This window comes from Lytechinus variegatus, chromosome 1, assembly GCF_018143015.1.
Source record: "Lytechinus variegatus isolate NC3 chromosome 1, Lvar_3.0, whole genome shotgun sequence".
In the NCBI taxonomy this organism is placed as follows: domain Eukaryota; kingdom Metazoa; phylum Echinodermata; class Echinoidea; order Temnopleuroida; family Toxopneustidae; genus Lytechinus; species Lytechinus variegatus.
The window spans coordinates 94,984,978-95,012,202 of NC_054740.1; the positions used below are offsets into that span (position 1 = coordinate 94,984,978).

At 38.2% G+C, this 27,225-nt stretch overlaps 1 protein-coding gene and 1 non-coding gene across 4 annotated transcripts in view; one reads left to right on the forward strand and one right to left on the reverse strand.

Moving 5' to 3' along the window:
- LOC121429337 (trafficking kinesin-binding protein 1-like) overlaps nt 1-27,225 on the reverse strand; it is a 62,425-nt gene that overhangs the window by 33,130 nt on the left and 2,070 nt on the right. The window contains exons 2-3 of one of the 3 annotated variants that reach the window (XM_041626350.1): nt 10,469-10,707; nt 3,996-4,226 (exon numbers count right to left, since the gene is read on the reverse strand). In XM_041626350.1, the coding sequence (XP_041482284.1) occupies nt 3,996-4,059 (64 nt within the window). In that variant the 5' untranslated portion in view covers nt 4,060-4,226; nt 10,469-10,707. Of the gene's footprint in view, nt 1-358; nt 748-3,995; nt 4,227-5,659; nt 6,222-10,468; nt 10,708-27,225 lie in introns of those variants that run through there. The other 2 variants (XM_041626352.1, XM_041626357.1) reach the window with 2 other exon arrangements.
- LOC121406648 lies at nt 2,787-2,905 on the forward strand. The gene has a single exon (XR_005968845.1). It is a non-coding gene; the product is annotated as a U5 spliceosomal RNA (small nuclear RNA).

Below are 27,225 nucleotides of genomic sequence, written 5' to 3' on the forward strand. Positions count from 1 at the left end.
GCTACATGATTATCAGATCAATATTCAAATATTTATTTTGTTAAATACTTTTATTTAGAATTAAAAGCTACATGGAATACAGACATACTCAAATGAAATAATCAAATATTAATAGACCATGATATATCCATTCAGATTGATGGCTTTAGAAAAATATTGAGACATGCTTAACAAATCAACTCAGTAGATTTGATATCATAGCAGCCAATGTCTGTTTTCTATTAAGTGCATCTCATTTCTGATGATTGCTAATACACTGGGGGGGGGGTCTAAAAATCTTTTTGTCTCTAGTGTACATTATATCATGAGTCTCAAACTCTCGGTCGATTTTAATATTGAAAAATGCCTTGATACAAACCTTAAATAGCAAAATATACTCCTTGATCCACATCCAGACGAATGTTATCTACATTGTATATTATGTACATGGAAAACTTTGCAGCGTCTGATTGTGTCAGTATCTTGAAAATCAGTTTTCCATGATCTGAAAGATGATTCCACTTTCTTGAAAATAGTTCTGGCTCTTTGACAATAACTCTAGGATGTTTTGCATTGGACTTTTCTCATTGCGCATCAAACTCAACCTCTATGTCCTTGCATGAAAAAGTGACAACAGATGGATCGATCAAGATCTATTGTGATTGCTTCAGTGGGTCTATTGTTATCTGTTTATAAACCGATATTGATCGTTGGTGAGAAATTTATTGTTATGTATGTAAGGACAAGTAGGGAGATAACATGAGAATGGGTACGACTAAATCCTATTAAATTTCTATCATATTTTTGTACAAATTATTGTAATTAGTCATTGTTTTTCAATAAAATATAATTTCTCCCCTCTTTGTTCACATATGAAATATTTCAAATGATACATTGGATACATGCACCTAAAAATCAAGGGTAACGGGATGTACTCCTGTTTACTAAAGGATATAAATTCCAGTTCATACAAATATTGAAAATCTATCACAAAATTAAATTATAAAGCTACATGTACTTGTTGAATGAGCAATAAAGTGTAAACAACTTTCAAACAAATGAATCACTGGAAATTTTGATATACTGAGCAAAGTTTGAAACTATGAAAGTCAATAATTGAACCAAATTGGTGATACATAAGTAACCCATTGAAGATAAAGAGGAGTGACTCGTGTAATACCTAACATTTTCCATGAATTCTCACAGGATCATCAATGTATTGTACATACATGTTATTCCCTGCACATACATGCAGGATAAATGTTGTATGGATGATTTACTTCTGAATTTCATATTCAAAGAAATAATGATTCCTAGATTATAAGTTTAACCTGCACCCATGTAAGGCATATTAAATCAAATTTTGAGAATATACAATGAAAACTACTTTGAGGGTTGATATACTGCTCATAAACAGCATAGCAGTGAACTACATGTCCTACGAATACAGGCATGAGACATGCTGTTGTTGTTGTTGGGGGAGGGGGGGCTGGATGATGTTGTGGTCTTGATTTTTCATATGTAAAGCTTTACTGCTGCTCTGTACAATACTGAACTAGCTTTGGTATAATCATGGAAAATTTGTCAGTTTTGTGATCTTTTGGCTGATTTGCTCAATATAACTTGAAGACATACATGTACATGTAAAGTAGGCCAATATAATACTGTATGTGCAAAAACACTGAAGCCAATCAATTCGAAGCTTTTTATTGAAAGTATCATTATCATTTAATTGTTATTTTCTTGTATCAAATTTAGTGATGGTGTATTATTGATAAAGAGAGCAATCACTGATATGATATCACTGATCACTTATGCTACAAATATGCATTCCACAGACTAGTTTTAAAAGGGAGGGGCTGACCACACAAAAAACACAATTAAATGATCGGTCTTTACATTTTTGAACATGTTAATAGAAAAAAGTGGCGGTGAGCGGCTGAAGCCATCTCAGTCCCTCCCACCCCTTCCATGTCCCTTGCTACATGTAAGTTGCTATGGAACCACAGATGAGAATGCACTATTTTAAAAGTCCTTCTAATGAAATTATGGTTGAACTTGAAACTCAAAGGATAGATATTCCAGCTTCAATACTACACTGCAGGCAGACTTTTTGTTTTTCGTACTTTCAGTGCATAATACAGTCTGAAAGTATTGAGACTAGATTTACTCATGGACTGTAGCTGCTGCTTATAAAACATGTATTGGGTTTGGAGTTTAGTCTCTCTACCCCTGACATGGTGTTATTTGTCAAAGTGTCAAATTTGAGTCTGTGCATGCAGACTACATGTAAATGTTTATGTGTGTGTACATCAATACCATGCATTCAGCATGCCAACATGCATACGCACACACACACACAATCCACGTTGATCTCCACTATGGTTTTGTATGCACCAAAGGGACCGATATTGTGTGGCAATTTGTGTGCATTTGTATGGGTACCGTTTGTATGCTGAGCGTTCATGCAGCTCGCATCCTGTATTGATTCAACGTAGCTACAACCATTTCTGATTGGCCATTCTTCTAATGAATATGCAAACATGAAGTGGCTGCCAGCAATAATGCACTGGATAGCCATAATTTTCATTTAAAACCTGATTTTTCAAAAATCTAATTATGGATATGCATAATTTTTTTTCAAGTATTTTTATCTAAAGCAACTATACTTACAAATATAAACAGAACCACTGAATATTGGAGGCAATTATATATAAAATGGTGAGTATAAGTATAGCTTTGAAACTGGTAACCATACCTATATGGTACTATAGATATCTTTATAAACTATTCACTACCCCTACATGTCACTCTGGTTTCTCTGCAATACGCATAAATCTTTCGCCTTTTACTAAAGATTTCCGTGCAGAGGAACACATTGATGAGTCTATAAGATTTTTCTTCTGCCCAGTGGAAACACAGGGCATGCAATACACCAATGTAAAGAAAGAAGCAACAAAACAAAAAAGAGTAGGCCAATCAATTTAAATTTGTTGGAATAACATATCAGGTTTAGTACTCACATTTTTCGCAAATAATCTCATTTCTCCCATATTCAGTACAATTCTTATTTCCTTTATTTTTTGAGGTACCAATTTTCCAGCTATACTTGCTGTGGAATTCTGTAACTGTACTGATGCAAGCATACAATAAATCAAAGATTTTATATACATGTACCATTACTGTACTGAAAGAAGTCATTGATTAATATCACAAAGCCCTACACATACAATGGTACATACATGTACAGTATTCAGATATCCTAATAAATTATGGATGCTGCAAACTGGAATTTTTGTTATGAAATTATGGACTTCATGGACTTTAATGTTCAATGTATATCTTTTTTCTTTTTTTTTAATTGAAAAAAAGTATGGTATATTAGCTATTGCATTAAATAAAGATGAGTTACAAGTATAAAATAATGAAATTGATCAAAAAGATAGATAAACAGGTTTATTAAAAGATCATCGCAGCTGAATGCAGCAGACCAGCTCTTAACCTAGCCTCCCCTTCTTCAAATCATTTTATTATTCATATGCACACACGTCGCGATTTTTTTTTCAGTGTAGTACATGGGCAAATGAGATTTCAATCTAAAATTACTACGCAAGCTCACTTTGATTAAATGCATTTTCCAATATTATATAGTTTACCTACAACCATATTATTTTTTTTATAAAAAACATCAACACATGCCTCATGGGCTCAGGCCTTCGTCATCTACATGTATCATGTGTTAGCCTACAGTCAGTATAACAATTAGGCCTGGGACTTTCGGGTTTTTTTCTCTTCATAAATAGTCATTATACTGTACGGTATAGTGACAATTGTCTTTTTAATGTACATGTAGAATGCAATTTGATATGTATTTGGTAGATAGACATGTATATGATACATGATAGGAATTTGGTTGTGTGATGATGAAGCACAACACACTGCAAAAATAGTATGTATGCAGAGTTTGATTAGAGGACTACAATTACAGTAGAGCAAAATAAAAATAATAATCTTACTGAAATACTTGAGAGTCTCCTCCATCATTTCTGATGATAGGATGTACCGGTCATCCTCATCCATGTCTTGACCAGATGCTACCAATCCGGCCGAGGCAGCCGGTCCCAACCAATCATCATGTTCATAGCTATAGTGTGAGGTAGTGTCCGCTCGCAGGGTGTAGAGAGGGATCTGCTCTTCAAGAAGACTGATGATCTCCACTTCAGGAATGTTTGAAGTGTTGTGAAGATCTGACAAAGAGAAAGAAAACAAATTTGAAGATATTTTCTGCATACTGGATCAATCATTTAAAAGCAGCTTGAGCACTTTTAGCCAAGACAATAGGTGGTTTCAAACCGCCTCGATCACAAGAATCCCCGTTAAATTACGAGAACTTTTTAAGGCTAAAAAATACCCGTTAATTATTCCTGCATTCACACTGCCCCGAAAAACATCCTTCAGGATAAGTTCCCGAAGTTACGAGCATGTGCAGTATGGTCTGATAAGCAGGCATGGCGCGAGATTCAAAATCACTAGCCCAGCAGCCACCCACGCCGCCGCGCCCAACGACACGCTGGGCTCAAAGTTCCCGTAATTTGCTTTCACATTGCCAAAATACCTGCGACCTTGGAAAAATCCCCACGAAAGTTCTTGTAATTTCGCCAAGTACCTACTATTTAGCGGGTATTTTCTTTTGGGGAAATTACGCGTAGTTTGCTTTCACATTACCAAAATACCTGGTATTTTCTGATCAGGGTAAATTTCCCGATCAGAGAATACCTGGAACTGGCGAACTTTGAGGCGGTCTGAAACCACCTAATGAGCATAAATTGCATTAAAAATAGTATACCATTATGGATTCCTTGAACATCTGAAGAAAATTTCTGTCACAAGAGGCTCATTTTTTTCAAAGCAAAAAATATTTTTGTTTCATGACATTATTTTGGGATGTTCTAGATTCAATTTGCCATAAAATGTTTGATATTACATATACATGTATGCATGTATATATTTTTTAAAAATCAATGAATTTACTGTGAGATGAGTATTTTGAATCATATCAAAGTCATAATCAAATTGTTGCTGAGCAATTTTCGAAAATTAACAGTTCCAAACAGTGGGTCTTCCCACATGCCCAGATGTACTTTGAATAATTCTGAGAAGAAAAAAAATATTACAACATAAAGAGGAAAAAGAGGGCAATTATTTGATTTGTATAGTTGCAGGGATGGTATAAATTGCAATAAAAAATAAGAATTTGGATGTACCATGAAAGCAATTTTTTGTTGTTCCAACTGCGAATAGACTGACTATGAAGTCATTTTGAAATCATTACCAAGATAGGCATTTGACTCTTAGAATGTTGCCATGCCACAATGCATATATCTTCTCTTTTCCCCCCATTTTCCACTAAGCTCCTTTTCTATTTTTAATTACCCCCATCTTCATAATGCAACTGATCTTTTTTGGTCTCCCAGTCACTCTCTTGCTTTCATATCCCTCACTCGAAAGAAAAATAGCCTGGCCAAGTTCAAGCCAAAGCTTGTTGCTAAGGGAACAGCAACGTCAAGGGTGCATTAAACTGAATTGATTTGCTAGTTCAGTGTCACATCCCTGAATCCAAAGGGACCGTAATGGTATTCACATGATGTAACAAAATATCACGAATAAAGAAAGTGCAAACCTTCACAAGAATCGTTCAGCTGCTGGGTTAGTCAGTCTTTAGTTTGAAAATATTTCAAGAAACACCATTGATGTGTTCACAAGTGTTCCTGATCATACATCTTCGTGATGTATCTAATAGCACATTGGATTAGCCCATTACAGTGAAAGTAGTGAGGACATGTTAGAAATCCAAGTCACAGAATGCTTTACAATAAATTGTACATGTAGGAACTAGGAATGTTGAATGCATGCTTGTAGTTCACAATGTCTCAGCTCCATGTGCACATTGGCATAGACAGATCATTCCTTTATTACATGTACATGTAGTATCCCGCACAAAATGAAATAACTATGACAACTTGACAAGACACCATAAAATCACAAACATCTTGGTAAATGCGTTATTTCATACTATTGACTCAGTGACTTCTCATGAAATCAAGTCGAGATCGTTCACATGAAATCAGATGAAAACAGGTGCATCCATCCAATGCTTACAACACAGAAGAGGCATCCATTGCACCGAGACACTGTCAAAACAAAGCGATACTCCTTGGATCTCTATCTTCCGAATGACCACACAACAAAGGCAATTTAGCACTTTCAATGCAAATCACGCTTTTCAGCTCTGAATCTCATTTTGAGATAAAGGTACCTTACGACGCACGCATGTACGCATCTCCAAATCCCTTGCCCATGTGTTTCCAATGCATCCACGTGTGCAACCAAGCCTCATCATTTCGTCATCTGTCTCTACGATACATGATTCATCCTCCCATCCCAGGCCCCTATCCTCTATGTACATTTGTAGTAGTCTAAAACTAGACTTCAATTTCATAGCGATGAAAATTTATTGACCTATATTTTGAAGAGCTATACAGCTATAAAGTTTTGTACAGATTTAAAACCTTTGTGGATTCAAAGTGTGAAATATAAATAAAATTCCCAATTTACTTTCAAATAGGAGATTAGCAATGGCCTTGCAATAACAAAGGTATTCTGTTGATTTGTGAATTCACACAAATAAACCAATTGTATTTCATTTTCAACAATAAATAGAAAAATCAAATTCTTGGTATTTCATCACAAAAAGAATTACATGTATACAACAGACAATTGCATGTAGTATATCAAGAAGAACTTCAGTATGATCTTAAAATGAATCTACAAGTACATGTATGTCTTCAAATCATTTCATTATTAACCTGATTCTCACGAACTCAGTTTTTTGGGGGGGTTTTGGCCTGGGGGGGAGGGGGCAAGAGGCAAGTACCTGCAGGGAAATGTTTTGACCTGGCTATATTCTTCATCGAGTCATGGCTGAAACAAGTCTAGTGGTCGAAGAGAAGAGCTGGCGAAACACGTGTTAGAGCAGCTTTAGTCGCAAGGTTTTTTAGAACCAAACTTTAACTGCTTGCTATGAATTATTCATGAGCATGCCAATGTAAAACCTAGACTATTAAAAGGCTAGAAGAGAACATGCGATTCCAACGGGAAGCAACTAGGGTTATGCGACCCCAACTTGCACTGCAGTAAAATTTCCCCAACGATGCAGCCCGAATTGCGAGTCGAATACAGCTGTTTTATGTAGTAGGCCTACTACAAGAACCAACTCGTTGTACATGTAAGGCCATCGTAGGGAAAGTACCTGTGCCATTAAGTGGTGTAATGCAAATACAACATTCGCTGGAAATAATAGCATACATGTTGAATTACAAATTATTTCAAAGTATTAAAAATCATTGAAAAACAATTAAATCATGGTAAATTTAAAAAAGACATTAGTCATACTATACAAAATGTGCAAGGTTATTTAGAATTAAATCTACACTGTATAAAAAAAATCATAGATAATGATACAAGTTATTTTAAAAGTTTTGACTAGAACTCCCAATCTTTGAATGGTTGTAGCAGAAAAGTTAGGAAGTGAGACTTGTATGAGACCAAATAAACAATTTGAAAATTCATACATGTATGAGGCCAATTGGCAATATGAAAAAGAAAAAAAATCATAGAAATGCTCTTCATACATGTATACTAGAAAAAAAAATACAAAACTTCATTTTTCCAACAGGTTATACAGGTTAAAGTCCTACATGTACATATGTTGGGCAAACAAGGTCATTCGAAAAATCCCTTCTGAATTTATTCCGGTTAATACCAATCAATGATAAACTATTTTTATTTAATATTTAGTGAAAAAAAATGATTTGCAATAGGTGTGATAATAAATGATTTTAGATTTGTAATAGGCAGATGGAGGTACATGGAGGTATGAATACAAGTACATGTACATGTACATAATATGCATGAAGGACGTTAACTATTTGAAAACATAACACAAATCAAATTTTCCATCAAACAGAGGCATTTCCTATTTCCAGCATTGCCAATATAGTAGCAAACAAAGGATAAAACAAGAAAAAGACTTTAATCCAGTAAACATTAGCTAAAACTTTGCTCCTGGGTTACGTTTCATAAAGACTGTCATAGTGAACAAATTAATAATTTCAATAACAAATTAATAATTTCAATAACAAATTTACCATCAGCTAATCAGATAGAATAATTTCAGTAGCTTTTTAACTGTTATTGCCAATTTGTTATAACAAGTTTTATGAAATGGGCCCCTGTACTGATTTGCCATAGATATGGCAATTACATTAATCTGCTGAAATGTACTAAAAATATTATTTTGCCTTAAATTGTAGGCAATTTAACAGCTTTACATGTTTTTTTAATAAAATCTGCGGTAAGTTTTAGTCCTCTTGGGGGCGGGGAAACTTGCATCAAATTATATGCCATATTGTAGACTGATTCTTTTGCAAGTTCAGAGCAGCCTATTCTGTAGAGATGTGTTACCATGACAACATACTCATTGACTTGAACTGTGATATACAAAACCCCCAGTGCCAATTACCTTGGGTATGAGAAGGAATTGATTTATATCAGTTTGAGCATAAACACCCAGTGATGTACAGTTTATTTACAAAGCAACATTAACAACTTTCATGTGAAGGGAAGGGACAATTTGACTGATTAAAACTGTATGAGTACAGTACAGGAACCCTTTGAGAAGAAAATTAAGCACAAATACATGTATTGATGAGCCCTAAATTTTGGAAAATCATGATTCATGTCTCTTTCTTCTTCTATTATTTTTTCAATCAAAGAATATGTTTTAGGTTATAAATATAAATGATCAAAACAAAGAAACTATACGTGAATGTATGAATAAAATTTGAAAGATGAACTTTGGAGCAAGACATGATTCATGTTGGTGAATATTGAAAGGAGCTTTCATTAAAAACCAATGCAGTTCCTGATGATATGCCATCTTCTAACTCAAGAGGGCAGCATTCCAGACTCTGTGAGAGATGGATAAAGGTATCAATAGCCTTGAACGTGCCTTGAACATGTTCATAGACTTGAACATGCCTTTGGAACTAGTCAAAGCCCTCTCAAGGCCACCACACAACTTATGACTGGTCTATGATCCAATTTTTGGAACAAATCGCATTTTGCTCATTTTCAGAGAATGTGAATGAATAGTACATTGTACCTTTTTATTTGAGGTAAGAATAAATGGAACAAATTTGAAAGATTGCAAGCCTATACTTGTTAGTAAATGCCAAATTATATTCAAATTGTAGCCAATCGTACAACTACTATGACGTAATTTCGAATAGATATCAAATCCGCTTTCTGACAAGGATGATAGCGTAGTCACAGATTTGAAGATAGGGTATTCATACAATGATTTAGAACATTACACAGTAAAAGATTCCATGTCTCAATATTCCCGTCAAATATTACATTTCATTCCAAATTGGGGTCACAGACCAATCATAACGCAGGCCTGCATAACGTGTGTGGTAGCCTTAACATATAAATTGGAAGAGGTCATCTTAAAACAAAGTTCCTTGACATGGTGGGCAGCCTAGTGAGTACATCACATGCTGACATGCAAACTGTACACAAAAGCAAGACCTATTCAGTAATAATGAAGAGAAAATACTGAAGGAACAGGTGGTAGGTCTAGAGAATGCTACTCAAGAAGTAGAAAGTGCTAACATTATATTATGCAGGTAAGTCATAATCAAGTTAATGATCAAGTAGCTGTTCAAATGTTTAATCCGTCCTTGTTCTATTTAGAAAAAAAAATTATTATCATTATTTATGTTGATAATAGCAATGATGATGATTATCGTGTTGATGTTGACATTGATGCTGACGATGATGGTAAGGATGGTGGTGATTGTAGTGATGATGATGACACTAATGATTATAATTAGTTTCACACGGGTCGTGTGGTCTAGTGGTTAGAGCATTAGACTCATAATCACAAGGTGGTGAGTTTGAATCCCCACTCTGCCATTGTCTCCACTTTGATCAAAATGCCCGAGAGTAATATCTGTCGTCTATAAAAAAATTCCAAAATTCCATAATTGTTCGAAATAGACATGAAATGATATACTCCAAAAATTTGCTTTGCCCAATTGATCGTGGGCCCGGCAGCCGCTGTGCAGCGCCAGATCGACGAGGCTCTATCCCTTTAATCGTTGAACGCCAAACAGTGTAGCAGCAACTCTCGTCTTTTAACGTCTTTTGGTCTGACGCGGCCGGGGTTTGAACCCCCGACCTCCCGGTTATGAGACGGACGCTCTACCAACTGAGCCAACACACCGGTTGATCAGTCATTATGACTGATTAAACTATAGACGTAATATGCTTCCTAGGTAATTGGTCATATACTAGCTTGGCTTTTACCATAAACAGAAACAGAAATAATGATGATCATATCAGATTTAAATAATAATTAACCAACCTGTGAGGGTTCCAGCTTCTTGTATACCACTTGTCACCGCATCGTCTTCGTTATCTGAAATGCCAGTCGTGAAATACTCTTCAGTAAGTCTTTGGTTGCGGTCAGACTCTGTGTCCGTTGCCAGCTTGACCACTGGTGTGGCAGATCAGGAGAATTTACTAGAGTGTCTTTTTGATGGCAGGTGTGTACTAGCCTGTTGATGCCATTCTCTTAATAGATAAGATCTCATTCACATGAATCTGTAGGTAAATAACAACACAGCAAAGTACAATCAATATTAAAGTGACAAACATGTAACGTAAATAGTAGTAAATAAAGAATGTTCATGTCCAAGCTAATTAGAATTAATGAGAATAGAATAATACTCAAAGTAACCCTAGACAAAATCATGGAATTATACAGAAAAAACTAATTACTATACAGTGCATCCCAGAAAAAACAAAACCGAGATTTATCGATGATTTATCATAACTTAATCACAAATAAAATAGACAAATGACCTACCATTGTAAAGCTTAGAATCTCCTCTTCCATCCAATATTACTTAGATTATTTCACATTCACGCATGAGTGAGCAAAAACGATTTGAAAAGGGGATGCCAAAAGTCATTTGGTGGGCTGTATCTTGGTTTCAAAAAGAAAACCACATTTTTAAAAAGTTAAATATCTGCTCTTTAATTTGATACCTCAATTACAGAAAATGGTCCCGAAATAACAAAGTTCTGGTTATTTGAAAAAAGGCTTGAATTTCAATAATTTCATAAAATAAAGAGGTTTTACATGCTAGCGTTCAAACTCACTCAACAATCAGTTTTGTTGACGATCAGCCATGCATTTGTTAACCGTGCGATAGTTTCTGTGGGAAACCCGTGAAAACATGTTTATTTAATGAAATTATGGAAATACAAGCATTGTTTCGAGGGAACATACATGTAATTTTTTCACTTCTTGACCATTTTCTGTGATTAAGGTATCAAATAAAAGAGCAGATATTGAACTTTTTAGGCATGTGATTTTCTTTTTGAAATTCAGACCCCCCCCCTGCCAAATGAGTTTTTGGTATATCTTTTCTTCAAATTGTTTTTGCTCACTAATGCGTGAATGAGGAATAATGTAAGTAATATCAGATGAAAGAGATTCTAAGCTTTACATTGGTAGGTCATTTGTCTATTGTATTTATGATTAAGTTATGATAAATCATCGCTAAATATCGCTAAATATCGGTTTCGTTTATTCTGGGACGCACTGTACAATTCAGATTGGCTCATGTAGATGTTTGCATTTAAGGAAAACAAACTGAACCCAGCAAAAGCAACAGATTTGCACAAATTGCAAACTTGATTTCAAATCATCAAGATCATTATACATGTATGGATACTTAAAATTCAAGCTTTGATCTGTAAACTTCAATATTGTATTGACTTGACCACCAGAATACTGATACACACAAAAGTAAATTGAAGATCTATACAAAGATGCAACAATCCAAGATGACTCACAGTCAAATGTGACAGGAAAACAGATGGGTATGAATTATTCACATAATTATTTTAGTTTCATGAGTCACTGCATCAGACAAAGATAATCCAGCAAATTACCTCTTTTCAATCTAGAGCAAGATTTCGGCTGAAAAAATTTAAGGCTGACCTCATCATGGTTCAGCATACTAAAATACAATGTACATGCACCAATGATCGACCCCAGCATGGCCACCTAAATACATAATACCTTTAACCAGGTCCAGTCTTAGTTAGAACATGGAATAGGTCAATGACCACTTCTTTACTCATTTCAAATGTGTGGCCAACCAAAGATCTTTCAAATATTAATTTTAGCCAGCTGAGTATGATTTTCCATGTGTTGATTAAATTGAATAGTCAATTGTGGCACTGAAAGGGTTAATCCTTTCACTGCCACAATTGACTACCATTGTCAGCACTGCTACAATTACCAGCACTGACTACCATTGCCAACACTGACTACAATTGGCAGCACTGACCATCATTGGCAGCACTGACTACATTGTCTGCACTGACCTTCAATGGCAGCACTGACTAGCATTGGCAGCACTGACTACCATTGAAAGCACCGACTACCATTGCCAGCACTGACTACCATTGCCAACACTGACAATTGGCAGCACTGACCATCATTGGCAGCACTGAATACCATTGAAAGCACTGACTACCATTGCCAGCACTGACTACCGTTGGCAGCACTGACTAACATTGCCAGCACTGACTACCATTGCCAGCACTGACCATCATTGGCAGCACTAACATTGTCTGCACTAACCATCATTGGCAGCACTGACTACAATTGCCATCACTGATCATCATTGAAAGCACTGACTACCATTGCCAGCACCAACTAATACTAATAATAATAGGCATTTATATAGCGCCATCTATCTAGAAATATTCTATTCCGGGGCGCACATGAAAAGAAAGAATGAGAAATTGCTGATGTGGTTTACGGTACACCATGTGGAGTGTTATAGAAACAGTGGATAGAAGAAGAGAAGAAGTGGATAGGCAAGAAAGTGGAGATTTGAGAAGAGAGTATTCTTTCTTGAAAATAGTCCTGAAAAGGACTGTAAACCAGAAGGAATGTTGAGTGAGAAGAGCTTGAGAAGTAGAGCTGATGAGGAGATGCTGGCTTGAGTCGGCGAGTAGGGATGATGAGTGGTAGAGAGACTCGACGTTTCGGACAGGTTGACTGTCCGTCTTCACTCCTGAAGACGGACAGTCAACCTGTCCGAAATGTCGAGTCTCTCTACTACTCATCATCCCTATTCGCCGACTCAAGCCAGCATCTCCTCATCAGCTCTACTACTCAAGCTCTTCTCACTCAACATTCCTTCTGGTTTACAGTCCTTTTCAGGACTATTTTCAAGAAAGAATACTCTATTCTCAAATCTTCACTTTCTCGCCTATCCACTTCTTCTCTTCTTCTATCCACTGTTTCTATAACACTCCACATGGTGTACCGTAAACCACATCAGCAATTGTACATGCCACCATGCAAACCTTCAAACAACATCCAAGAATGAGAAAGTTTGGATGAGTGTCAAAGTGCCAATAACAAATACTGTTAGAAAAGATAAGATTTCAGTTTGGATATAAAGGTCTCCAGTGATTGTATAGTTCTTAAATTTAACGGCAAATTATTCCAGAGAGAAGGTGCTGAGGCAGAGAAAGCTCGTGCACCACATGCTACACGTGTCTTGGGAGTCTTAAGAAGTTGCTGGTGTGATGATCTCAGGCTTCTAGCTGGTGCATAAGGCGTGACAAGGTCTTCTAGATATTTTGGTGCAACACTTTCCAAGTGAGAAAAAGTATTTTAAATTCTATACGCTTCCGGATTGGCAACCAATGTAACTTTTGGAGAATTGGTGAGATGTGTTGATATTTTGATGTACCAGTTAAAACCCTGGCAGCTGTATTCTGAGCATACTGAAGTTTATTAACATTGCGTGAGGTTATATTAAAATGAAGAACATTTCTAACATCTAATCGAGATAGTACAAATGAGTGAATAAGCATAGCAGCAGACTTATGGTCAAGGACTTTCCTAATGCTGTTAACATTATGAATATTATAGTATACTGATTGACATATTTTCTTTACATGTGCATCCATAGACATATGTTCGTCAAATACGACACCGAGATTTCGAACTGATGACGAGGCTTTAATCAAGGAGTCCCCAACCTGTATAGTCCGGTCCTTAATCAAATGACTTTGTGATATAGAACTAATAATCAACAAGTCTGTTTTACTTTCATTTAATTTCAACTTATTGTTTAGCATCCATGACCGCATATCATCTATTGTATTTTGTAAACGAAGCCTGGCAGACAACTCACTAGCAGGGTCAGTTGGATCAAATGACACATACAACTGTGTATCATCAGCATACATATGAATGAAATGCCATGTTTATGCGCAATTTTTGCAAGAGGACTGGAATAGATGGCAAAAAAAAGACTAGCATTGGCAGCACTGATTACCAGTGCCAGCACTGACCACCATTGCCAGCACTGACCATTATTACCAGCACTGACTACCGTTGGTAGCAATGACTAGAATGGGCAGCACTGACTACATGTAGCACTGGCAGCACTGACTAACATTGTCAGCACTGACTACCATTGCCAGCACTGACCATTATTGGCAGCACTGACTAACATTGTCTGCACTGACCATCATTGGTAGCACTGACTACCATTGCCATCACAGATCATCATTGAAAGCTCTGACTACCATTGCTAGCACCGACTAGCATTGGCAGCACTGACCACCATTGCCAGCACTGACCATTATTACCTGCACTGACTACCATTGGCATCAATGACTAGAATGGGCAGCACTGACTACATGTAGCATTAGCAGCACTGACTACCATTGCCAGCACCAACTACCATTGCCAGCAATGACTAGCATTGGCAGCACTGACTACATGTACCATAGCATTAGAAGCACTTACTACCATTGCCAGCACCAACTACCACTGGCAGCACTGACTATCATTGGCAACACTTACTACCATTAGCAGCACTGACTACCATTGCCAGCACCCCGGGGCACTCGACCAAAATAGTGGTAGGGGTGTACCGCGGGCGAGACAAAAAACAGGGGCCTTGGAGCGGGCTTATTGTAAAAAGGAGGGTCCTCGGAACGGGCTTCAGAACTACAATTTTGTGAAAACGGGGGTCCTTGGAACGGATCACCAACGTGTGAGTACGTGCGAATGCACCCCTATGGAACGGGTATGCGTGCATGATGCAGCTAGAGCGGCCTCCGCCGGGTGCGCTCGCCCAGAGACGATGGTCGGCAGCGCTCGGCGGCCGCTTTTCACCAAAATTGCAGCAGATCAATGCGGCCGGAACAGCATAACGAAAAATATGCGAAGCTTTGGAGCGGATTTCTTTTTTCTTTTTTCTCAATAAGAACAAAATGCTTTGCCTTGGAGCGAATTTCTTTGTTTTTTTCTCAATAAGACAAACATGCTATGCCTTGGAACGGAAATTTGGGTGTAAAAATGGGGGTCCCCTCCGCGGCACATACCCACTATGCATTATATACTGAGTGCCCCCCCCCCCCCGGGGCAAGCACCAACTACCTTTGCCAGCAATGACTAGCATTGGCAGCACTGAATAGCATAGCATTAGCAGCACTGACTACCATAGCCAGCGCTGAGTAGCATAGCATTGGCAGTACTGACTACCATTGCCAGAACTTAATACCATTGCCAGCGCTGGCCCTCTTCAGTTAAATATGATCGAACTCACATCAATCATTGCTTTTTTTAATGTTTACATTTCATTTTATTAAAAGTCATTTGCCATCATTCAGTGTTGAGAAATACATAGAATTCAAATGTTTAAAATTAGCAAAGAGTAAGCTGCGAAAAATAAATAGGAACAAATTCTCAAATACATAAATTCTAATAAGATCTGGTTTCCCCCACCATACTCAATAATATTGCTAAATGGTGGGGAGGCAAAAAAAAATCATTCAGTTATGATTACACTACTGTACATGTATCTCAGCAAAAATTTAAATATTTAGAATAGTGACCAAAACTTGGTTGCCATAAAACAGTATCATCAAAAACCAAATTTAACATGTTGCATTCATACAGACATGAAATGCAAACAAATGTCCATGTTTACAGTGTTATGTACCTAAATTTAAGAACTTGTAATAGTCATTTATTGCAAAGATTCTACTTGTGCCCCTTTAAATGTCAATTGGGATCATCTGCAAGGTACATGTAAACATGACTGAGTGGAGTGAAGAGAGAACATGAGATGAAAGCTCGTTAATAATTGACAGCTGCCACAGTCACCCATTACCGAAACAAACAAATGCTTCTCATTAACATATCTGTGTGAATCTGTCATAACAAAGTCACAATATTTATGATCATTAATGTTAAACATCACAAAACTTCACAATGATACTATGGCTACAGGAGAAATATATACCTCTTGCCTCTTGGAATAAGTTTCCTTTATGAAAATAATTTCATTTTTCTTTATCAGGTGGCATACATGTACATATAATACAAACAACAAAATCAATAAATGTACACTATCCAGTGGAAGTACAGTGTACTGTATGAGACATTATTCTGGTATACTGTATGTGCAGTTGCATGCAATTTTTAACTTGAAGTTACAATTTGACAAAGCGACCATTTGATTGGGACATGTATAATGTACTCCTTACAGTTTTTCAAGAGACAAATAACTGTGACTGTGTTGAAAGTATTTGAAACTTTGCATTAGATTGAGAGGTACACTGTAAATGTAGTCATGTACATTGGATATACTACCATTTACATTAGTCTCTAGAAAAATATTTTTTCAATTGAAATACAATTCTTAATACACATGCATATTCAACAGTATATAATATGCTTGTTTTCCCCCACTTTTTAAATTTTTGAAGAACACAGTAGACCATGGGGAGGGGGCATTCAAATGTATTGCTGTACACATGCGTGACCAAATTATTATACCCCTTAAATGAGTTTTTCTCTATGTGGAAAGTAACCCACTAGATGAGTTTTTCACAGGCTTCATACAAATTTTGGCCACAAAACAAGTTGTCGCCAGAATATGACCCCTAAACAAGTTTTGTCCCGGGCCCGAAAAATTTTCAGAAATTAGGAGGAAAAAGCCCCAAGGAAAAGCTTGGGGAAAAAAACATATCTCAAACATGTATGGCTCGTCTTAAAAAAAAGCTTCAAATGGGAAAAAAACCATGTACCATATATGTTTGACCCTGCGATTGACCATTGACCAGTCTTTCAAAACCAACCTTTTAGAAAAAAAATCAGTTTTTTGATACCCTTAACAAGTGCATGCGCGGCCCACGGCCAAAACTGAAAAAAAAAAAACGTTTTCTTGGTCATGCATGTGTACAGCAATATATTTGACTCCCCCCCCCCCCCCCGGTAGACCAAGTTCGGACTCCAAGTCAGAGGAAGTCCTGATTTCTGAACCTGAAGGAAATCCTGAGATTTCCCTTCATTATGTATTAATGAACCCTACTTGCTACTACAGTTACTCAGGACCAAGCTATACCTGAGCCCCTTCCCATTAATCATATTTCCATGCAACACACTGTACATGGGTGTTATTGCAAATCAAGTGAATTCCAACAAGAGTGTACATGTGTAGATGGCTAAACAATCTTATTTCGATGGAGGTGTGTCTCACAGATCCCTGAAATGGGGATCTAAGGAACTGACTACAAGATCTAAAAGAAATAAAATTGTCCTCCACATTACATGTAGTTCAGTTTGGCCATTGATAATGATAATAATAACATACATGTAGCGCTTATAATACAAATGTTTCCAAGCGCTGCATACTATTACCCCGACTTTAGCAAGGCTACCCTGATCAGGCGCATCAAGCATTCAAGAAATTCCTTCCTACCAGGGACACTAGTGCTGCGGTGGGATTTGAACCCCGGACCTTGTGGTTAGAGGAGAGCTTTAATACATGTACATGTAACTTTCCCAGAACCAACATGGAGGGAAAAACATGAGCCGATAGGATTGTCACTGGATTAGGTAATTTGGGAGTCAATCGGCTCTGGCAAAGCTAACTTCCCTCTGGACTACTTCCGCAAGGGCAAAGTACTCTAAACGTTCCTTAAGTTCAAGTTGGTAATAAAGAAGCCTAACTTCATTCTTCAAAGGTTACTAGTGGCCATACTATATGGCTCATCAATGGCAACTGGTCATACATGTATCATCTCCCCACATGTAAAATGAGTATCAATATGGACATATACATGTAGCCTATATCCACATGTATAGGCCTCCATCATAAGTGTTCCAATATTTAACATGAAAACTAAAAAGATATGGAAAAACATCTTTAAAATTGTACACATGTACATGTAGGCTGACAAATACAAAAGAATGCCGAAGTGTGACATCAATTTTCACTTTTTGCATTTCAGCGTTTTTTATACCATATTTTGGTAGAGCATGATGATAAACCCCCACAATCCAAATTTGGTGAGAATCAGTCCATGGGGTCCCAAGATATGACCTCATGAATATGTAATAAGCCCTATTGAAGTGAATGTATTATTGGCCAGGTTCTAAAAGTAATAGGAACCAGGCCAAGTGACTTTAATGGGGCTAATTATGCATTCATGAGGTCATATCTCATGCTCCCATGGGCCGATCCTCACCAAATTTTGGTAGTGGGGTTATTTTGCACTACATGTATATGCCACCAAAATATGGTATCAAAAACACTGAAATGCAAAAAAAAAGTTTTTTGACATCAGCACTTTGGTACCATACTCTATTATACATGTACATACATTGTAGGATTTGTACATGTAATGTTCCACTGCTACATGGATGTTTGTGTATTTCATGTATTGTAACCACACTGCATTATCCGTACACAAATTTCCATAAAATAATTATTAAAAATTACAAACAATATCAACAAAAACAACACATAGGGGGAGAGATGCATGTACATGTAGAGACAAATTCTATACACAACAGCATCTCTGTACAAATATTTACATGTATGTTCTTAATGAATGATAAGAAATGACATATACTAGGAAGTCAAGGTTTCGGTCAACTCAGGAAAACAACAATGCACTCAAAATGACAAAATCATTTATCCCTAATACATGTACATGTACTTCCTCAAATCACAGTACACAACATGTCTATGCACACACTTCCAAATAGATGTGTGTATGTCTGCCTCATGAAAATACTCCTACTCGGGTCATTTCGCCCCGTTTACACCAGATGGAGTTCCCGCTATGTTGTAGAAATTCAGGAGAAAACCTACATGTACGAGGTGGCAACAAATTTGTTTGATTTCCTAGAACAATGTGAAACTGTCAGGTGCATGCGCCTCCGTGCCACGTCCTTGTCAATTTTGGATTAAGTTTATCTCGCGTGTACAAGCGTTGCATGCAACGTCGAAACGGTTCCCACTACGTTCTGACTACCGTACATCCAGCAAATTACACAATTTGTTGTACCTCGTCTATTGGACGTAGCTCCAACTGATACCCCCATCACACCAACACTACGCCCATGCAGCTCTCGCTGCATCAAAGAAAAATGACTGACGCAGTGGGAACCGCTTCAGCATACTGAGAGCATAGCGAGAACTATTATTGACTTGACATAGTCTGCACTGGACCAAAAGCTTTGGGCTCTGTTATATTGGTTGTTCCGCTTAACTCTGTCGGCTCCACTTGATCACCAAATACGTAGTTCTAACTCGATTTGTACAGGGACTCAATGGCAAAAAATGAGAACAGTTTACTAAAAAAACCTCATAAAACCATTTTCTAATAATTACTGATGTACATAACCTAGAATTATGAGCACCATAATAATATTTGGACTCATTTCTTACCCCAAATTCCCACCTTGAAAGAAACTGGTTATAATCAATATCTTCATGTGATTCCAATCGTTTGTTGGACTACATGTATTTAAGCTGCCATGATGCCATCTTGGTTCGGAAAATGATGACTCTACCCACAGATAAAAATGCTTTTTTTTTTTTTTTTTTTTGCTTTTTAAGTTTTTTTTCCTTTTGGTACATTTAAGGACATATACGGAATATTAATCTTCATTTTGGTCCAGTTCTTTTTAAAAATGCCCTGTCGGGGTTTTTTGTATTGTTATATAAACCCCCTAATGGTGGCTGCATGATCGCAAGCCATCTGTATACATGTATGTGGAGAAATTTTAAACATTTTCAAATGTTAAAAAAACTCCTCGAAACAGACAGCTGCTGTAAAGTCTGCATGATCTCCACAGACCAAGTTTCTGCCACATGGACCTTGAACATATCCAAAGTACAAGTAGCGGGAGTGCCATCTGAACAGAGCATAGTGCAGTAAAGACCTACCAACAGCTCCACAGACGTAGCGGACACCAAAAGAACATGGCATCTCTGTCCATGTATATTGTAGTACTGCCACTATGCGGCCACCACGCACACTCAGTTGGCTCTACAACCAAATAGACTAAGGTACAGAAAGTCATGAAATCTGCTGAATGTGGTCAGAACATAGAGGGAACCGTTTCCACGAAGCATGGACCCTTTCTTCACCCACGATATACCTAGTTCAAAACTGACAAGGACCTGGCATGGATGCAGCACGCACTTGACAATTTCATAGGTTTTTGAGAACATCAAATGTAAGCACCGCGTCCTAGGTTTTCTTCAGAATTTCAACAACGTAACGGGAACTTCATCCGGTAAAAGTATGTAGCAACAACGGAATATGCATAGCGGCAGTGCAATAGGCATGGACAGAGTTGTTGCTAGTTCTTTACATTCCCCCATGTCTATACTAAGTCATTGGAGCTGTTAGTAGGTCCTATGATGGTCCTTGCTGGGTCATTACTATGCACTATACAGATGGCGCTCCTGCTACGTGGACTTTTCTTTGGACATGTTCAAAGTCCACGTACCGGAAAATGAATCTCCGGAGATCATGAAGACTATGCCACATCACTGACATTTCTCAGTACCCTGTTACAGTTCCCCACTGCATAATGGCTACGTTTTGTTGACATACATGTACATGTAGTGAGAACTGCATGGATGTAGTGTGGGTGTAAAGGGGGTATTATAGACATTACAAAGATAATCGCTAGAGGGTATTCATTTGTCTCGCAATCTACTATGGTCAACAAGGAAATTCGTGATCACTCTCGCAAAAAGTGTTCACTGACTTTCAAGGAAATTCGTGATCACTCTTGCAAAAAGTGTTCACTAGCTTACAAGTTCACGAGCTTTCGAGTGCCGCTGCAACTCTTTATCAAGTGACAAAGATTGTCCGATATTGTACTCTATTTATACTAATCTCCAAGACCATACGCACAAACGTGAGAATAATAGGTGGGCACTGATCCGTTGTGTGATTGGTCAGGAGTTATGCAAATAAGCCGGGGGGTATATGCAAATACGCCGTGGGTCGGCGTATTTGTTTTCGCTAAATACAAGAAAAGGCAACAGGCTAAATTTGAAAAGTTGATACAACCAAAATCGAAGAAGGTCACCGCCTCATTAGCGAATGAGGATAAATGGGTTGTTAACCTATCCTTGAGACAGATCACCTCCACCGAGGAGCAATTGCTTAAGAAAGGCCTCGCCTTTGCCGTGTCACCCCAAAAATTGCCCATTACCGAGATAGTAGCTAAGGTTGAAACCGCGGTCAAGTTTATTGACCCAGTTTCGGCCGATGCCGCACGTAAAGATGTAGATTCTATTCTACAGAGAGCACGTCTTCCAAAACCAAATACCACAAGAGAGATGCGTGATGCTCTTAAGACACTCAAGAATGATGATAGCATCACAATCCTTCCTGCGGATAAGGGTAGTGCCACAATCCTTCTAGATAGTACCTCCTAAGAAGACAAAATGACCGAGCTTCTGAGCTCTGGTCCGTATAAAATGCTAAAGGAAGACCCCACAGATCGAATGTGTCGCAAACTGACCAGTAAGTTACTGGCACTAAAGAAAGACAAAGTTCTAGATGAGGCTACATACAAAAAGATAAAGCCCACACAGAAACAGCCACCTAGAATATACGGGTTGCCCAAAATACACAAACCCGGGATACCTCTCAGACCAATAGTTTCATGCATAGGTTCTTTTGCCTATAACCTATCAAAGTACCTGGCGGACATCCTGTCTCCTCTCACTAACTGCTCAGAACACACGGTTACCAACTCCAGTGAATTCGCTGAATTCACATTGGAGCAGACAATTAACGAACAAGAATCCATGATCTCTTTTGATGTAGTCTCCCTCTTCACTAACGTACCGATAGAGGGCGCATGCAGTAGCGGCCCTGCAACGCATGCAATCCGACCCCACATTATCAGAACGTACCACACTTATGCCTGAACAAATAGCCGAACTCCTCGGGTTCGTCCTCAGATCCACATATTTTCTGTACAGAGGCTCTTTCTATGAGCAAACAGAAGGAGCAGCAATGGGTAGCCCAGTCTCAGCAGTTGTGGCTAACCTATATATGGAAGGATTTGAACAGAACGCTTTGCCCAAGTGTCCTTCCACATGCCGCCCACGGGTGTGGAAGAGATACGTCGATGACACTTTCATAATTGTAAATAATTCCGAAGCAGACAGCCTACTCGCATACATGAACAGCCAGCAACCGTCCATCCAGTTCACTCTGGAGACTGAACAAGGAGGGAAATTAGCATTCCTTGATACGCTAGTCCAAAGACACGAGGGCGGGAAACTTTCCACCTCTGTCTACCGCAAGCCCACTCATACAGACCAATACATACCATATGATTCTCATCTCGACAAATCGGTCAAGAAGGGTCTTGTTAAATGTCTGTTCGACAGAGCAGCACGTATTATAACTCACTCGCCTGAACTCCCGAAAGAAAGAGCACACATACGTGGCGCCTTATACAGCAACGGCTACCCACGCCGTTTTATCAAGAACACTTTCAAGAAAAAACAACCACCAAGGGATCAGAAGGTTTTCAAGACTTGTACAGTCTTGCCATACATAGATGGCCTTTCACAACAACTTAAACACCGATTAGAAGGTCACGGTATCCGAACGGTTTTCCGCTCGGACACCACCTTACGCAAAAAGCTTGTACGCCCCAAAGACCCTATCCCTGATCACAGACGTGATGGCGTAGTATACAACATTCCTTGCCAGGGATGTGACGGGTCTTACATCGGAGAGACAGCCCGACCGATAGTTGAACGCATTTCTGAACACAAGCGCGATGTTCGGTTACAGCGAACCGACACATCCGCGGTGGCAGAACATGCTTGGGAGAAGCAACACCACCCAGATTGGGAGGGTGTACATTGCATTGCCAAAGAAAGACATTGGTATACACGCAGGATTAAGGAGGCTATTAGTATACGTCTTTGTCCTAACAACTTCAACAGAGACAGCGGGATCGACATCCCCGATTTCTGGATGCGAACCATCCGACAGCACAATACCCCCTTACCTGGCAGTGCACGCCGACCCGATCGCTCCCGGCCCCGATCGAGGGACCGCTCAGCTAGTCAACCCCCGCCCACGGGAAACTAGCGAGCCCGCCAATTTTGGTCTCATTTGCATATTGCCGACCCACGGCGTATTTGCATATACCCCCGGCTTATTTGCATAACTCCTGACCAATCACACAACGGATCAGTGCCCACCTATTGTTCTCGCATTTGTGCGTACGGTCTTGGAGATTAGTATAAATAGAGTACGATATCGGACAATCTTTGTCACTTGATAAAGAATTGCAGCGGCACTAGAAAGCTCGTGAACTTGTAAGCTAGTGAACACTCTTTGCGAGAGTGATCACAAATTTCCTAGAAAGCCAGTGAACACTTTTTGCGAGAGTGATCATGAATTTCCTTGTTGACCATAGTAGATTGCGAGACAAATGAATACCCTCTAGCGATTATTTCAATCCGCAATAATGAACCTATTTAGTATTACAAAGATGGATATTAATTTTTAGATCCCGGCCGAGAAACTATTTTCTTGTTTCAAAAAAAATTAGTAAGATTAGCAAATAGGACCTCCCTCATCACTGATCTCGAAAAACCTGGACTATTAACTACTTTCTTTTTTACTTGGCCTAAAAGGAGTAACAAAGAGTAGAAATCAACCAGTTAATATTACAACTCACAACTCTATGTCGAGTGTATGATTTATGAATCCATCTTGTGTTGTACACTACCCCCAGCCAATACAAATGATACATAGTATATCTGTACTTTGTTCTTGTATTTGGAGTGAAGGCCTCTCAATCCAGAGACAATGGCAAAATAAGACGGGTATGAGTCAGAATGCAAGTTCTCACTAGGGGCCAGGAGTTTGTTTGTAGGGTGTTTACTGCATGAAAAATTGAAGATATCCCAATAACAATCAATAATTCATTAGAATAACTGCATATGCCTGGAACCAAAATACAAGCATCCAAAGTCCCTATACTGTACAAAAAAAAACAAATAGAGTCCCAAAATGTCAGACATTTGAACACTAAAAAAATAATATTTTGCACATGTATGCCCATGCACACAATCAAAGTGTTGAAACATGACTGCTCCTCACTCGGAACATAAGTTTTATTTTAAATCTTACAGAATTACATACTTAGTATAAAATACATGTACATGTAGACTGTCCATACTTTCTTAGGTCACAATTCTTTTTAGAACAGTATACCAAGTCCTTCTGAAACTGAGAGTGCACTCTGTGTTACTTCCTGTGGCGACAGACATGTAATGCTACTTGTTAACACTTTAACAAGCTCAGCCTAATCCTGCCACCTCATTCCTCGCCCTTTTTTATCCCCACATTCCTCCTTTCCTAATCCCAAATAACCCTACTTCTTGAATATGTGACTCGATCATTCAACATGTAATTCAGAAGCACTTGGTGAAGTCAGCTAGTAAAATATTTTAGAATATAAAATAAAGACCAAAACCAAAGCTAAAAGCAAAGTTGAAGAGCTGCCAACCTTGTCATCAAATTTTTATTTAAAAAAAAACATTAAAATTTTTTATTCAACAACCTTTTTTAAAAGAATGTTTTTATTGACCTTTTTCATGCAGCACTCTTCCAATACATTTTTTTTTTCTCTGAAACTAATAACCTCTAGGGTAAAATGTAAGTGGTTAAAAGAAGAAAGACTGCCTCTGGCAGTCTTGCCTGCATGAGTTATTTAATATAGCAGCACTACCAACTTTGAGAATAAGTCAGGGATGCCACTAGGTGTCCTCCAAAAATACTGAAACTTATCCCGGGCAGGGACAGTGTCCAGGATCAGTGAATTGGGGCATTGACGGCGGAAGCCCAAAAATTTAGGGGGTCCACCTTAAATTTTTTTTTTTTTGGGGGGGGGGAGGGGGGGTATCCCCCACCTCAAAATTTAGGGGGGGAGTGGCTTCTTACCTTGTTGTGATCGATGACATTGAAGCCAAGGTTTGAAAAACTGACGGTAGTTAGTTGTGTGTTTCTAAAGTAATTGAACGCTAGACTAGTAAAAGCTTCAGTCTCTGTATTTTGGTTCCTCCGCTGAACCGCGTTGGCTCACTCACCAATACATAGACTGAAGAGTTGGCCTGTACATAAAGACAATCAGCTAACCCAGTACCAGGGAGCACCGGGCAGCGAAGCGGGCCGGTGCTCCCTGGGTTACGTACCGTATCAGCATGCAGCTGTAACTTTAGATCCAACATTCGGCAGACCGATTTTTGGATCGTTTTTGGTACATAAAATGTCACATTATGAAAAAAAATCACATCCAAATTCGCGAGAAAATATATAAAATTCAGAAACATCGTACCTTATACAGCAGTTACCATTAATTCCTTTCAAATTATGATCAAAACTTAGTCATCCTCGATCCTTTCGTTGGTCATTGTAAGTTGCCATCTTGGATGACGTCATCATCTTTACAGACGTATTTACCAGTCGCTATTATATCGCGATTCGTGCCGCTGTTTTGCGCTTGTCTATGTAAGTGCGTTCAGAACTTGTCGCTCGCATTGATTGGCCAGGATATTGAGGCTTCCAATCGAAAAGCCTTGATAAAAGCATAACTCAATGAACGTAGTGGGCAGTGCGCGCGTTTATAAATTATGTAATGTATAAAAGCAAATATCTCGGGGAAATATCTTTCACTCGGTCAATCGACATGCATCACAATCGGGAGAGTTGTAGGGGGAAAAAAGGAGGACTTTTCCGACTTTTTTTTAGTACACAGAAAACAGGAAAAGTCGGAAATACGGAAATAAGACGGACAACAGGGAAAAAGACGGAATTCCGTATAAATACGGAAAAGTGGCATCCCTGATAACTAGAATATTTTTTCCCAAAGGGGGAAAAATATTCATTTCATAATTACACACCCAGGCGGGCCACCTCCATTGACTAGTGGATACCGTGCATGACCAAAAAAACATGTAAAAAGGATCCCTTTTTGAAGATTGGGCACGTTACGTACGTAAAAATTCTCTCTGAGTACAAACTTTGTTCAAATATGATAAACTTCATCCTATTCAATTTGATTTAAAAAGATGTAAAAGAATGTCAAGTTGATTTAATACATGAGATGCAAACAATAAACACTGAATGAACAACAATACATCAAAATCATTTAACAATCAATAACAATTAAGAAAAAATAAATAAACAATATTACACATTAAATGAATTTGTAGACAAGCAGGACAAACTGCGATGCAAAACCGTGCGTTAAATCATGAAAAAAAATGGCTCTCAAAAACTGAAAATGGCTCTGGTAAAATGAAAAATGGCTCCCTAATATTGAAAAGTACATGTAATTTTACACTGGTAATAAGGGTGTCAAGAACACTACAATAATGAAAAAAAAGGATATATTTCGCTAGGAAATTATGTGTTTACAGTCCAATTTGCGAGGCCTATAAAAAAAATAAAATATCTTCTTGCCCCAACACCAAGTGTTTAGGGTCCCATTTAAGCAAGGTGTGTGGGGTGGTACTAAATCCAATGAAAGTAAAGGTTAAGCCGACGTCCCGGACATAACCCCTACTTGTTTAGGGGGTCAAATCAGGGAATACTTGTTAAGGGTACCGTTTTGTTTACAACACTTGCTAAGGGTAGGGTTTCACACACCAATACTTGTTAAGGGGCACTTGTTCACTGCTACCACCCTGCCTGTGGGGAATCTAGAGGTAG